This window comes from Littorina saxatilis, linkage group LG13 (assembly GCF_037325665.1).
Source record: "Littorina saxatilis isolate snail1 linkage group LG13, US_GU_Lsax_2.0, whole genome shotgun sequence".
In the NCBI taxonomy this organism is placed as follows: Eukaryota; Metazoa; Mollusca; class Gastropoda; order Littorinimorpha; family Littorinidae; genus Littorina; species Littorina saxatilis.
Window position 1 is genome coordinate 6,516,751 of NC_090257.1, and position 13,916 is coordinate 6,530,666.

The window sequence follows — 13,916 nt, forward strand, 5'->3', positions numbered from 1 at the left end:
TTTTAAGTTTGAAACAGTTATCTTCCATAGTTCAGGGTCAAGGTCACTTCAAAATATGTATACAATCCAACTTTGAAGAGCTCCTGTGACCTTGACCTTGAAGCAAGGTAAACCAAACTGGTATCAAAAGATGGGGCTTACTTTGCCCTATATATCATATATAGGTGAGGTATTGAATCTCAAAAACTTCAGAGAAAATGGGAAAAATGGGAAAAATAGCTGTTTTTTAGGCAACATTTATGGCCCCTGCGACCTTGACCTTGAAGCAAGGTCAAGATGCTATGTATGTTTTTTGGGGCCTTGTCATCATACACCATCTTGCCAAATTTGGTACTGATAGACTGAATAGTGTCCAAGAAATATCCAACGTTAAAGTTTTCCGGACGTCCGGACGGATGTCCGGACGGACGGACGGACGACTCGGGTGAGTACATAGACTCACTTTTGCTTCGCATGTGAGTCAAAAATGAATAAATGAACATGTGTCTTGTTTACACATAGACACATGCTGACAGACAGAGACAGACAGACAGACAGACAGACAGGCAGACAGACAGACACACACACACACACACTCACACACACCATCACCCCTCACACACACAAGAATGAAAAATGAACAAAGGTGACTCACAAGTGATGGCTTTTTCAAAGCTCTCCAGGCTGGTTTCTTTATTTGCCTCTTTGATCCCTGAATCTGAGAGCGTCTGGTCCAAAGCAGATCTTGCCAAGCGTGGTAAAAACCTGAAAGAATCAGTCCACTATAAAATAACCCACAATCCAAGCCCCATAAAACTGGGTATTTCAGAATAAAGCCAGGCAATCTTGTTTTGGTGTTAGGTCTGTAAGATTGGTTGGTTTGTCCGTTGGTTACTTGGTAGGCTGGTCAGTCATCAGGCTAGCTAATCACTTAACCACTTAAGACACCCCCAATTTTAGACTTCCTCCTTTCTCAGATGTTCTGTTCATAGCCTCTGTAAATTTACCTCCATTTTAAGACTCCCTCCATTTTAAGACTCCCTCCATTTTAAGACTCCCTCCATTTTAAGACTCCCTCCATTTTAAGACTCCCTCCATTCTAAGACTCCCTCCATTTGAAGACTCCTTCCATTTGAAGACTCCCTCCATTCGAAGACTCCCTCCATTCTATACTCCCTCCATTCTAAGACTCCCTCCATTTGAAGACTCCCTCCATTCTAAGACTCCCTCCATTTGAAGACTCCCTCCATTTGAAGACTCCCTCCAATTTAAGACTCCCTCCATTTTAAAACCTGAATTTCTCAAATCTGTGAAGGTCATAAAAGGGCAGGGGGGGGGGGGGGGGGAGGGGGGAGGGGGGGAGGGGGGGAGGGGTTCAAAATGTTGTGTTTACCTGGCCAGACAGGCCTTGTGAATAATGGCGTACAGGTCTTCACCGGGGTACTGCGTCACTCGTCGAGCGATGCGCAAAAGTTGCCGTGTTGACAGTGAGGAGGCCAGAGATGTCAGCTGAAAATGGGTAAGAAGTGTTTTGAATAATTAATTAAGATCCACCCTGCACTAATTATGATCATCCTGAAGGGGACCAGAGAGGTAACGCAAAAAGAGGAAGAGTTTGAACAGATTTTTCTGAAAGATTTGTCCTGCACTCATTACGATTACACACAAAATTAAGCCAGCAGAGGTGGCGATATCAAATTTTTCATATCTACCTTTTTTACCAACAGTCTGTTTTGATCATTTAAAGTTAAAGATAATTCAGATACAAAAAAACGTGAGGATGGAGGGGGGGAGGGGGGCGCATTATCCAAACAGACATTCTGTCACTGGAAACTGATGAACGCTTGGAAAATGCAAACGCATTCACTTCAGGAAATCAAAGTTCAGAGCAAGTGGATTCCACTGTACAGTTATTAATATGTATCCACACAAACAAACCCACAAACATACCCACAAACATACACACTAACACACACACATTGCACCAGGAGAACATTGTCTCACCGTTCCATCTGTGGAATCTCTCAGCGTGTGAACAAAGTCAAAGAGGGGACCCAAATCTGACACATTTGGCACCTGGAAAAAAATAAAAAAATTTAAAAAACAAATCCATAAATAAACGAATAAAGACATAAATAAATAAATAAAATATAAAATAAATAAATAAACAAATAAATAAAATGCAGGTTAATCGATCAAACACATCTGCACCAGGAAGAGTTTCAACTCACACACAAATGTGAAGGAAGAAAATTACGCTTTCAACATTCATTTTAATATTTATTTTATTATATAACTCACAAGACTAGAGATGACGTTGAACTCTTCTTTTCGCGACAAGGGACGCAGGTGGTGGTACAGAAACATGGTCAGCATCTCGGGGGACATCCACTGCTGCTTGCTGCTACCGGGCACCGGAGGTTCTGACAGAGCGACGATGCGGAACGATGGGTGGATCGGCAAGATACCCCTGTAGCACACAATATTCTATGGTTAACATTTTTGAAAAGACAAAACACTCAAATGCAACAGAATCAAGAATCAAATAAAGATATGTAAGAAGTTAAAGTCTATACAGGTGACTTTTTTGTGCCTTTGAAGAAAAGAAGCTATTTCGACATTTATAAATATTTTTTCAATATTTTAAACATGTATTCTTACATGTTGCTTCTCACAGATAACCTCTGATGTAAGAATCTTCCACTGAACTGAAAACACAAACAGACATAGACAAATAAACATACACACACATGCATGTACACATTCACACACATGTATGCACGCATGCACTATACACAGAGGCATTTCTACACGAACGCGCACACACACACCTACACAAGCGCACACCACAAGTCACAGACTTCAAAATCAACGCGACTTGATCAAAGCAACATTCATATCGAGACAACCTCTTCTGCATGTCAGTGTACAGAACAAACAGAAAATACTGCAAACAGCAGCTTACTTCTCTGCCAACTGCTCATTGGTTGAGCCAGTTTCCTCCTTCACTGACTCATATTGCTCAGCGTTCAGCAGTCTGGTGCCATCAAACAGTTGCAGCTCTCGCTCGTTGATCAACCTGGGTCACACACAACACAAATGTTACAGTCTCACAGGACACCCCAGTTTGTAATACAGTGGGGGCGGGGATGTAGCTCAGTCGGTAGCGCGCTGGATTTGTATCCAGTTGGCCGCTGTCAGCGTGAGTTTGTCCCCACGTTCGGCGAGAGATTTATTTCTCAGAGTCAACTTTGTGTGCAGACTCTCCTCGGTGTCCGAACACCCCCCGTGTGTACACGCAAGCACAAGACCAAGTGCGCACGAAAAAGATCCTGTAATCCATGTCAGAGTTCAGTGGGTTATAGAAACACGAAAATACCCAGCATGCTTCCTCCGAAAACGGCGTATGGCTGCCTAAATGGCGGGGTAAAAAACGGTCATACACGTAAAATTCCACTCGTGCAAAAAACGCGAGTGTACGTGGGAGTTTCAGCCCACGAACGCAGAAGAAGAAGTGATACAGTGGAACCCCTCTGTTAACGCTTTCTACCCCACCTATGTTGACCAACTTTTTTTTAGCCGAGACCAGTTGTGCTGCAGCAGGTCAATCAGAATTATAGTAACTGTGTAGTAACTGTGTATCAACACGCTGGAATGCAGGCGTTAAATCAACGTGACAGGAAACGACTGAAGCTAACAGTCTGAGCGGATATATCCGTACCTGATCAGATAGCCATAAGAGTGGGTACTTTCTTTCTTTCTTTATTTGGTGTTTAACGTCGCATATCCATACCTGGGAGACAATGAGTTAAGACCACACAAACATCTGAGGAAAGCAGTTCTTAAAGTTAATGACCTTGTTACATCAAGGTGCCTGGAGCCCCCAGGGCTTTCAGTCATGCCCGAGGCAGCTATCCGTTTGAAAAAAAATACCAAGTTTCATTGACTTTCATGCAAGGAGTCAGACACTTTATATTTTTATGAATTAGTTTTGAGCATTGACTAGGCAGGAAAGTGTGGCCCTCGATGAAGCTCACATCAGGCCAACTAATCACATCAAAAGCCTACATGGAAGTCTGTCAGTCTGGGCGAGAGGGAATTTTTTTTCTATTTTGGGTACTTTACGTCAAGACATTGTGTGTAATTACGAAAGAAAATTGTCAAACTAAAAGATGGTACTGTATGTGGGTTCATACTGCACACAGCCTTGATCCCCAGAACGTGTTCACAGGAAATGTTAATTACATTTTGGCGGGAGATGCAAACTGACTTCTTCTTCTGCGTTCGTGGGCTGAAACTCCCACGTACACTGGTGGTTTTAGCACGAGTGGAATTTTACGTGTATGACCGTTTTTTACCCTGCCATCTAGGCAGCCATACGCCGTTTTCGGAGGAAGCATGCTGGGTATTTTCGTGTTTCTATAACCCACCGAACTCTGACATGGATTACAGGATCTTTTTCGTGCGCACTTGGTCTTGTGCTTGCGTGTACACACGGGGGTGTTCGGACACCGAGGAGAGTCTGCACACAAAGTTGACTCTGAGAAATAAATCTCTCGCCGAACAAGGGGACGAACTCACGCTGACAGCGGCCAACTGGATACAAATCCAGCGCGCTACCGACTGAGCTACATCCCCGCCCATGAAAACTGACAAAACGCATACAGTTTCCTTTGGCTGGCAACACTAACGGTATTTGAAGGCATCTGTGAGAAAGACGTCAAATCTTACCCGCTTCAGACATCAACAAAATCAAAAGGTTTCTACAAACTTAAACGGACTCTGACGCTGATGAACATTTGCTTCGTCAACCAACAAAAGAACAACAAACAATAACACAACATACCGATGTAGAACAGAGAAGGATCCTTGGTTGATGCGGTGAACACCGTCCAACACTGCCAGACTGCCCTCCAAGGCTGCGGTGACTAGCGGTGACGGCCGCCATACTGTGTCACCATTGGGCATAGTGGTGCGTTGTTGTAGCAAGTCCCTTGACGTCATGTCCTGCAAAAAATATGAACTGAACTGAACTTTATTTTCCAAGGATTAAGATTTAAGGCCAGGCCTTTTCTTACAACCTGTCCTTGAGACACACAAACATGCAATAACAAACAAAAATTAAATACAAAAGAAGGAAAGAAAATCCCTGCGCCTTGAATATGTGCGCGATATAAATTGCATAAAAAAATTTAAAATTTAAAATTTTAAAAAAAAATCCCTGCGCTTAGAACTGTACCCACGGAATACGCACGATATAAGCCTCATATTGATTGATTGATTGAGAAAAATAAGAGTAATGAGTGTTGATAAGCAACTTTTCTTCTGACCCTTGGCTGAGAATGATAAAGGGCTGTTGAGAATTGCAAGTTGTTCAGTGCTATGTTTTGTTTTCCTGAGAGAATTTTGATTTTTCTTCTACAATGATTAGAGAGTAAGCTGCCGACGAACTGCGCAAGACTGCGGACTTCCTGGCAGCCACTGGTCTGAGGATCTAGCACGGCCACCAACATCGAACGCAGAAGAAGAAGAAGAGAGTAAGCGTTTATTGCTTTGTTTGTTCCGGTTCTTGAATACTAAGAACACTTAAACAATTTAAGAAACGTATGAACTCTATTTTACAAAATGGTAAGGCAAAAAAAACCCCGACCGACCCTATTTTTTTCGCGCGACCCTAGACTTTTTTTTGGCATTTAGGGGGAAAAAAAAAAAAAAAAATCAAAAATATGGTTTTTGGGAAAAAAAAAATCCCGACCTACCGACCCTATTTTTTTGGCCTATGTTACCATAAACAGACCTTTTTTTTTTTTCTCCTGAGAATAATAAACACTGAATATGCTTAAAACCAAGAGCAAAAAGTAGGCCAGAAAAGAAAATCTCATGATGATTGATTAGTAATGGACATGGGCAAATCTGTTGTACATGTGGACTACATGTACCATTACTTCAAAAATAACACTCATCTCTTCACCAATGCAAATTTACGCACAAGATCAAATCAATTTTGAGTATACAGACTGTCCTGTTCTTCATGCACAAACCCAGACAAAGATACAGACAGACAGACTGAAGGTCACACACGCATGCACACACACAGTAACAAATACACAGCCACACTCACACACAGCCACACTCACACACCCACTCTCTCTCAAAAGTCTCATACACCTACACACACCCACTCACTCTCTCTCATACACCCACACACACCCACTCTCTCTTACATACACACACACACACACACACACACACACACACACACACACACACACACACACACACACACACCCCACCTGGTACAACATGATAGGCTCAACATGGTACCCCAACATGTCAGCAAACTGTCTCACAACCACGCTCTTTCCACTTCCCTGAAAAATTGAATAAACATACATTCTGAATAACCTTAATGGTAACTCAAATGTCATTTTTTGGTTTTATCTACTCTAACTGATGTATTTTCTAATTTATTTATAGAAAACAAGTTCCAAATGTCTCTTTAAGCTCTGAAGAAAAGCTCAAAAGTAAAAAAAAATAAAAGCGAGGGATTCTTATGACATCGCTGAAATAAGAAGACGAAGAAGAAGTGTGTAAAGAAAAGAAACAAATACAATGTTGTTCTCAGGCATTGTTCTTTAGTCAATGACGAAATTTCTTGTTATCTGACGCATAGTTCTGACCCCTGGCCAGTCAAACGTCCGGTAGCTTTGACACAAAGGTCTCCTGAATGAATTCTTTTGTTGCAGCCAGTACGTTTTTGACCTGCATAGACATTTTCAGTCCAGGTCCAACTGACACTGAGAAGAAGAGGAGGGCAGAGGAAGAGGAGGGCAGAGGAAGAAAGGAGCAGTCAGAGGATCAGGAGGAAGGAGTACATAGGAGGAGGAAATGGGCAGGTACAGTGGAACCCCCCTTTTAAGACTCCCTCCTTTTTAAGACCTTGTTTTCTCAGATTTTTTGTTCTTCACCTCTGTAAAATTACCCCTATTTTAAGACTCCCTCCTTTTTAAGACCCAGTTTTCTCAGACTTTCTGTTCATCACCTCTGTAAAATTACCCCTATTTTAAGACTCCCTCCTTTTTAAGACCCAGTTTTCTCAGACTTTCTGTTCATCACCTCTGTAAAATTACCCCCATTTTAAGACTCCCTCCTTTTTAAGACCTTGTTTTCTCAGACTTTCTGTTCAGAACCTGTGTAAAATTACCCCTATTTTAAGACTCCCTCCTTTTTAAGACCTGATTTTAGCAGATTTTTTTAGGTCTTAAAGGGGGGGTTCTACTGTACTGAAATTCACACACACACCCCACCCCGGCCTACCCTCCAAGTCTCTATCAGGTTTCTAGATAAAGTAGGTTTGCTTACCCTTGGCCCCACAACGCAGAAGTCCTTGGCTAGATGGGACTGCATCAACTCTGACAGGAATGTGTCGTGGTAATTTGTCGGCACAAACGTTCCATCCCGACCCGATGGGACGGAGTCCAGCTGACCTGCAGCTAACTGTATTCAGAAAGCAAAACACAGGAAATTAATCAACTTTACGGATCCAAAAACATTCCATCAAGCTAAGTTCTTGTTACTTATTGTTTGTCTGTGCACTGTAAAGACCGTTGGGTCAATATATTTGTTAGTTAAGTTAGGTTAGTTATATGAAGTCTTATATCGCGCACGTATCTCCAGACTCGGACTCAAGGCGCAGGGATCTATTTATGCCGTGTGAGATGGAATTTTTTATACAATACATCACGCATTCACATTGACCAGCACATCGCAGCCATTTTGGCGCATATCCTACTTTTCACGGCCTATTATTCCAAGTCACACGGGTATTTTGGTGGACATTTTTATCTATGCCTATACAATTTTGCAAGGAAAGACCCTTTTGTCAATCGTGGGATCTTTAACGTGCACACCCCAATGTAGTGTACACGAAGGGACCTCGTTTTTTTGTCTCATCCGAAAGACAACTTGGATGATTTGTGAATGTAACGTATTGTTTTGTCAATAACAAACGTTCCAACAACCTACCTTTCTTGGTTTTTTTTATTCTGACCATTATACAATTATAGAGCTTGTTACGATACAGTCATGCACATTTGCACCAACACACAACAACGCATTTTTTTTGTTAACCCCTCTCGTTTCCCACCCCTCATGTACACAAACAAAACCACATGTACAGTACTCTCTCTCTCTCTCCTTCTTACCCCCATCTTTCCCTCTCACACAAAAACTCTCTCTCTCTCTCTCACACACACACACACACACACACACACACACACACACACACACACACACACACACACACAAAGTTTCTTTCTTTCTCCATTTATCTCACACCCACAAACAAACACAGCCTAACCTGTAACAAGGCATAAGACGAACAGAGAGAAGAGACAGTGAAAGAGTGATGCTGCTTGCACAAACAATCTTACCTTGAGGTCATAGTTCTTCCTGCCCACACTCACTTTCACTGCTGCTTCCTGACCTTGTTTTATCACAGACTCCACTCCCCCATCCGCCAAACCTTGGTCCACCAGTTCAAATTTCTGCAACCAATGACAGAGAATATGCCTTTCACTTGTACAGTGGTACCTGTGATGTCAGGCCCCTCCTTTGAGAGGACACCTCCCAATAACAAACACAAGTTCTCTGGTCCCTTTGTCTACAACCCAGACCAAAATATACCTGTTGTGACAGGACACCTGCAACGTAGGGACAGTCCAAAGGGTTTCCTTTCATTGTAAGTACCATTGTATTAACACTAGTTATGCATTCAACAGTAACTATCATGCAGACCCAACATGCTCTAAACTATTGCGGTTCAACTTAGCAAACACACAAACAAACAAACACACTGAACACTTTCTACCCCACCTATGTTGACCAAGGTTTTTTTTAGCCGAGACCAGCTGTGCTGCAGCATGTCACTCAGAATTGTAGTAACTGTGTATCAACACACTGGAATGCAGGCGTTAGATGGACATTACCGGAAGCGACTGAAGCTAACAGTTTGAGCAGATATATCCGTACCTGCATGGTCAGATAGAGCCATATGAGTGGGTACGGATATATCCGTACCTGGGAGACAATGAGTTAAGGAAATATGCAAACAAGAACAATCTCTTTAATCAAAAGTATAGCAAAACAAATAAATGAAGGCTTCTGTTTAGATTTCAGCCTGTTTGGTTTAGAAACACAACTGCACTGCTCCAAAGCACAACTAGCAATCAATCAATCAATCAATCAATATGAGGCTTATATCGCGCGTATTCCGTGGGTACAGTTCTAAGCGCAGGGATTTTTATTTTTTTATTTTTTTATGCAATTTATATCGCGCACATATTCAAGGCGCAGGTATTTATTTACGCCGTGTGAGATGGAATTTTTTACACAATATATCACGCATACACATCGGCCAGCAAACCTCAAGCCTATTAGGGCGAGCATTCACCTTTCACGGCCTATTATTCCAAGTCACACGGGTATTTGGTGGACATTTTTATCTATGCCTATACAATTTTGCCAGGAAAGACTCTTTTGTCAATCGTGGGATCTTTAACGTGCACACCCCAATGTAGTGTACACGAAGGGACCTCGGTTTTTCGTCTCATCCGAAAGACTAGCACTTGAACCCACCACCTAGGTTAGGAAAGGGGGGAGAAAATTGCTAACGCCCTGACCCAGGGTCGAACTCGCAAGTGCGTTACCACTCGGCCACCCAGTCCCCAAAGGTGTTTTTCAACAAATAAACAGCATCAACACAATGAAATGAAATACTCACACTCAAAGTGTCTGTGACAGCTGTTTTGCCCTCCTTCCCTAGCATCAAAGAATACGGATACAGACGTTGTAGAACAGCATGGGACGATACACCAGGTAAAGCATCCTGGAAAATAACAAAAACAAGGCAATGATGAAAGAGAAAAAGTGGTTGATGATAAAATGTATATGCCATCACAATAAAACCATTAGGCGCATGCTCCTGGTTGTTACCATGACTTCAGATGATGTTGTAGTTTTGACAAAAACAAAATAATGATGTCATAGTTTTGACAAAAACAAAACAATGATGTCATAGTTTTGACAAAAACAAAACAATGTCATAGTTTTGACAAAAACAAAACAATGATGTCATAGTTTTGACAAAAACAAAACAATGATGTCATAGTTTTGACAAAAACAAAACAATGATGTCATAGTTTTGACCAAAAAAAACCAATGATGTCATAGTTTTGACAAAAACAAAAACAAAAACGTTGCAAAGGAGAGAAGGTTGTCAGGCTCGAGCTTCCAGCCGCCAAAGTCGGTCGTTGTAAGTACTCAGAGAAAGGGGCAGGTATTTCTACACATAGACAGAGGTAAAGACTGAGAGCAAAAGAAAGAGAATGCAGAACAAACATTGCGTGTATAGCACATGCAGAACTATACACCTCAATGTGTGTACATAGGTACACAGACAGACACACAGACAGACAGACAGACAGACAGACAGACAGACAGACAGACAGACAGACAGACACACACACAGACAGACACACAGACAGACACACAGACAGACACACAGCCAGACACACAGCCAGACACACAGACAGACACACAGCCAGACACACAGACAGACACACAGACAGACACACACACAGACAGACACACACATGTCCAAACACAAATGACAATCTTACCAGTTACTTTTAAACAACCATCCCATAATAATTAATATGGAAATAATGTAAAACAAATCTCCCACTATACAAGATATTCACTCAACTTAAAAAACTTCTGCACAAGTATGTTTATCTTTTGATTGCAAAATATCGCAATGTTCGTCTCTAAAAAGTATGACTCTTGGATTATCAATTGTTGTTTATTGTTGCTTTTTGGTTTAGCGGACCATATAATAATAATAATAAGAAGAACATTTATATAGCGCTAAATCAAAAACTTTCGTTAAAAAGGCTTGCTCTAAGCGCTTGACATCTAAACTAAAACGTCATTCACACTCTTTACAATGATGTACAAGAACTTCATGTCACACTCTTTCATTCAGTATAGCACCATTCACACAGTTGTTATTCTGTACAAGACAATAAGTTAGTCTAACATTTAGAATGTTCATAAGATGAAAACAAGAGAAAACCAGACTGATTAAAACAACTGCTTAGTGCTAACAAAGCATGAATCTTAATGATAACGTAATACATATATAAGCCAAGTCAGGACCCCTGGATTATCAATGATACATGTATAATCAGCCCGCCAGACCCTAACATTAGGCCAACAAAAACACAAAGTCTGTTTACGGTATCCCGACCAACCTTATTTTTTTGCGCGACCCTAGACTTTTTGGGGGCATTTGGGGATTAAAATAAAAATAAAAATAAAATTTTTTTAAAAAAGTCTTTGTTTTTTGGCAAAATAACTTAAAAATATGATTTTTTGGAGGAGAAAAAAAAAAATAAATTCCGACCTACCGACCCTATTTTGTTTTGCCTATGTTACCGTAAACAGACTTTTTTTTTTTTTTTGCCTTACCAGTTCACTTACCAGAATTTTGACAACATGCACCAAATTGTCCATGGGGAAGTCTGGCAGACCGAGTTCTGATGACTCTGACTGCAGAAGTGTGGTTGCAAAGGATAAGAGCTGTGACACTCTGGGGAAAAAATATACATATGACGTAGCATAAGTTTAAAATACAGTGGAACCCCCGTTTTCAGACCTCCCATTTTAAGACTCCTTCGCTTTTAAGATCCTGTTTTTTCAGACTTTCTGTCAACAACCTCTGTAAATTTACCACCATTTTAAGACTCACTCCACCCCCCGCGGGTTAGGGGGAAGAATTTACCCGATGCTCCCCAGCATGTCGTAAGAGGCGACTAACGGATTCTGTTTCTCCTTTACCCTTGTTAAGTGTTTCTTGTATAGAATATAGTCCATTTTTGTAAAGATTTTTAGTCAAGCAGTATGTAAGAAATGTTAAGTCCTTTGTACTGGAAACTTGCATTCTCCCAGTAAGGTAATACATTGTACTACGTTGCAAGCCCCTGGAGCAAATTTTTGATAAGTGCTTTTGTGAACAAGAAACAATTGACAAGTGGCTCTATCCCATCTCCCCCCTTTCCCCGTCGCGATATAACCCTTCGTGGTTGAAAACGACGTTAAACACCAAATAAAGAAAGTAAAGAAAGACTCACTCCTTTTTAAGACCTGATTTTCTCAGATTTTTGGAAGTCTTACAAGGGGGGGTTACATAGTCGGTATTTAATGACAGATAACCTGCAAACTCTCAAAAGACCATAACTGAATTGCCCAAGCTTATTATGTACCGTACTTTCCGGGTGACAAGGCGCTTCGTTATACAAGACGCACCCCCTTCTTTTAAAAAAAAAAAAAAATTGTAATCCAGTCACCCATTGGACGCAGGGGGCCGATAGGGCGCACCAAAATGACCCAGTTTTTGGACGGGCGCTGTGCCGGGGTGGTAAGACATCGGCCTCTTAATCGGATGGTCGAGGGTTCGAATCCCGGCCGCGGCCGCCTGGTGGGTTAAGTGCGGACATTTTTCCGATCTCCCAGGTCAACTTATGTGCAGACCTGCTAGTGGCTTATCCCCCTTCGTGTGTACATGCAATCACAAGACCAAGTGCGCACGGAAAAGATCCTGTAATCCATGTCAGAGTTCGGTGGGTTATAGAAACACAAAAATACCCAGCATGCTTCCTCCGAAAACGGCGTATGGCTGCCTTAATGGCGGGGTAAAAACGGTCATACACGTAAAATTCCACTCGTGCAAAAACACGAGTGTACGTGGGAGTTTCAGCCCACGAACGCAGAAGAAGAAGAAGAAGACCCAGTTTTTGCCATGAGAGGTGGTTCCCCTGTCATATCTGAGAGAGGAAACACTTCCTGCACCGGGGTCAGTGACCGACTTTAACTGAGTGAAAATATGTGTGCTCTGTGTGTGCGGCCAGATCAAAGGCATTGTGATAGCTGGGTGGCCTTGTTTATAGACACGACCTTCTTCCCAGGGGTCAATGACCCAGTTTTTGCCATGAGAGGTGGTTCCCCTGTCATATCTGAGAGAGGAAACACTTCCTGCACCGGGGTCAGTGACCGAGTTTAACAGAGTGGAAATCTGTGTGTGCGGCCAGATCAAAGGCAGGGCAGTACCTAGTAGCTGAAACATGCATTATCACAAGTTGTTTGACTGGTACTCAAGCGGTCTCTTTGATTTTTTTTCGTATTTCATACACGGATTAGGCGCTTCGTTATACAAGACGCAGGGGTCGAACTCGAGGAAAAAAGTCGCGCCTTATGGCCCGGAAAGTACGGTACAACAAAATCTAATCTGCTGTTACACATTGAAGCAGAAGATTTATCTTATTTCCAACTCACATCTGTATCACAGTCAGAATGTGAGATTCTGAAAACAAAACTTAGAATGATGTCACATATAAAATTAATATGCAACAAGCAAATTAATTGAGTGTTACAAAACAATCAATAACAGGATCTGAATGCTCTTGGACTAAAAACGGTGACACAATCTGTATACCTGTCAGCCGGTAAATTCTTGGATTGTTCCTGCAGCATGGAATACAGCTCCTGAAAAAAAACCAGTACAGTGTAAAAATCATCTACACATCAGCAACAAACAAACAAACTAGCAGACAGAACAAAATAAAACAGTACGCAGAAATTAACCACCTACTGCCAGCACATGGCCACATCTTTTTATATTTAGTCAAGTTTTGACTAAATATTTTAACGTAGAGGGGGGAATCGAGACGAGGGTCGTGGTGTATGTGTGTGTGTGTGTGTGTGTGTCTGTGTGTGTGTGTAGAGCGATTCAGACTAAACTACTGGACCGATCTTTATGAAATTTGACATGAGAGTTCCTGGGTATGAAATCCCCGAACGTTTTTTTCATTTTTTTGATA

The 13,916-nt window shown here is 41.7% G+C and overlaps 1 protein-coding gene across 1 annotated transcript in view; it reads right to left on the reverse strand.

Annotated features, from left to right (window-relative positions):
* LOC138945926 (von Willebrand factor A domain-containing protein 8-like) overlaps positions 1–13,916 on the reverse strand; it is a 53,088-nt gene that overhangs the window by 33,814 nt on the left and 5,358 nt on the right. The window contains exons 6-17 of the mRNA XM_070317444.1: positions 13,532–13,581; positions 11,521–11,629; positions 9,761–9,865; positions 8,412–8,525; positions 7,342–7,476; positions 6,273–6,350; positions 4,826–4,986; positions 2,945–3,058; positions 2,281–2,449; positions 1,984–2,055; positions 1,373–1,488; positions 635–744 (exon numbers count right to left, since the gene is read on the reverse strand). Coding sequence (XP_070173545.1) covers positions 635–744; positions 1,373–1,488; positions 1,984–2,055; positions 2,281–2,449; positions 2,945–3,058; positions 4,826–4,986; positions 6,273–6,350; positions 7,342–7,476; positions 8,412–8,525; positions 9,761–9,865; positions 11,521–11,629; positions 13,532–13,581 — 1,333 coding nt within the window. The remainder of the gene's footprint in view (positions 1–634; positions 745–1,372; positions 1,489–1,983; positions 2,056–2,280; positions 2,450–2,944; positions 3,059–4,825; positions 4,987–6,272; positions 6,351–7,341; positions 7,477–8,411; positions 8,526–9,760; positions 9,866–11,520; positions 11,630–13,531; positions 13,582–13,916) is intronic.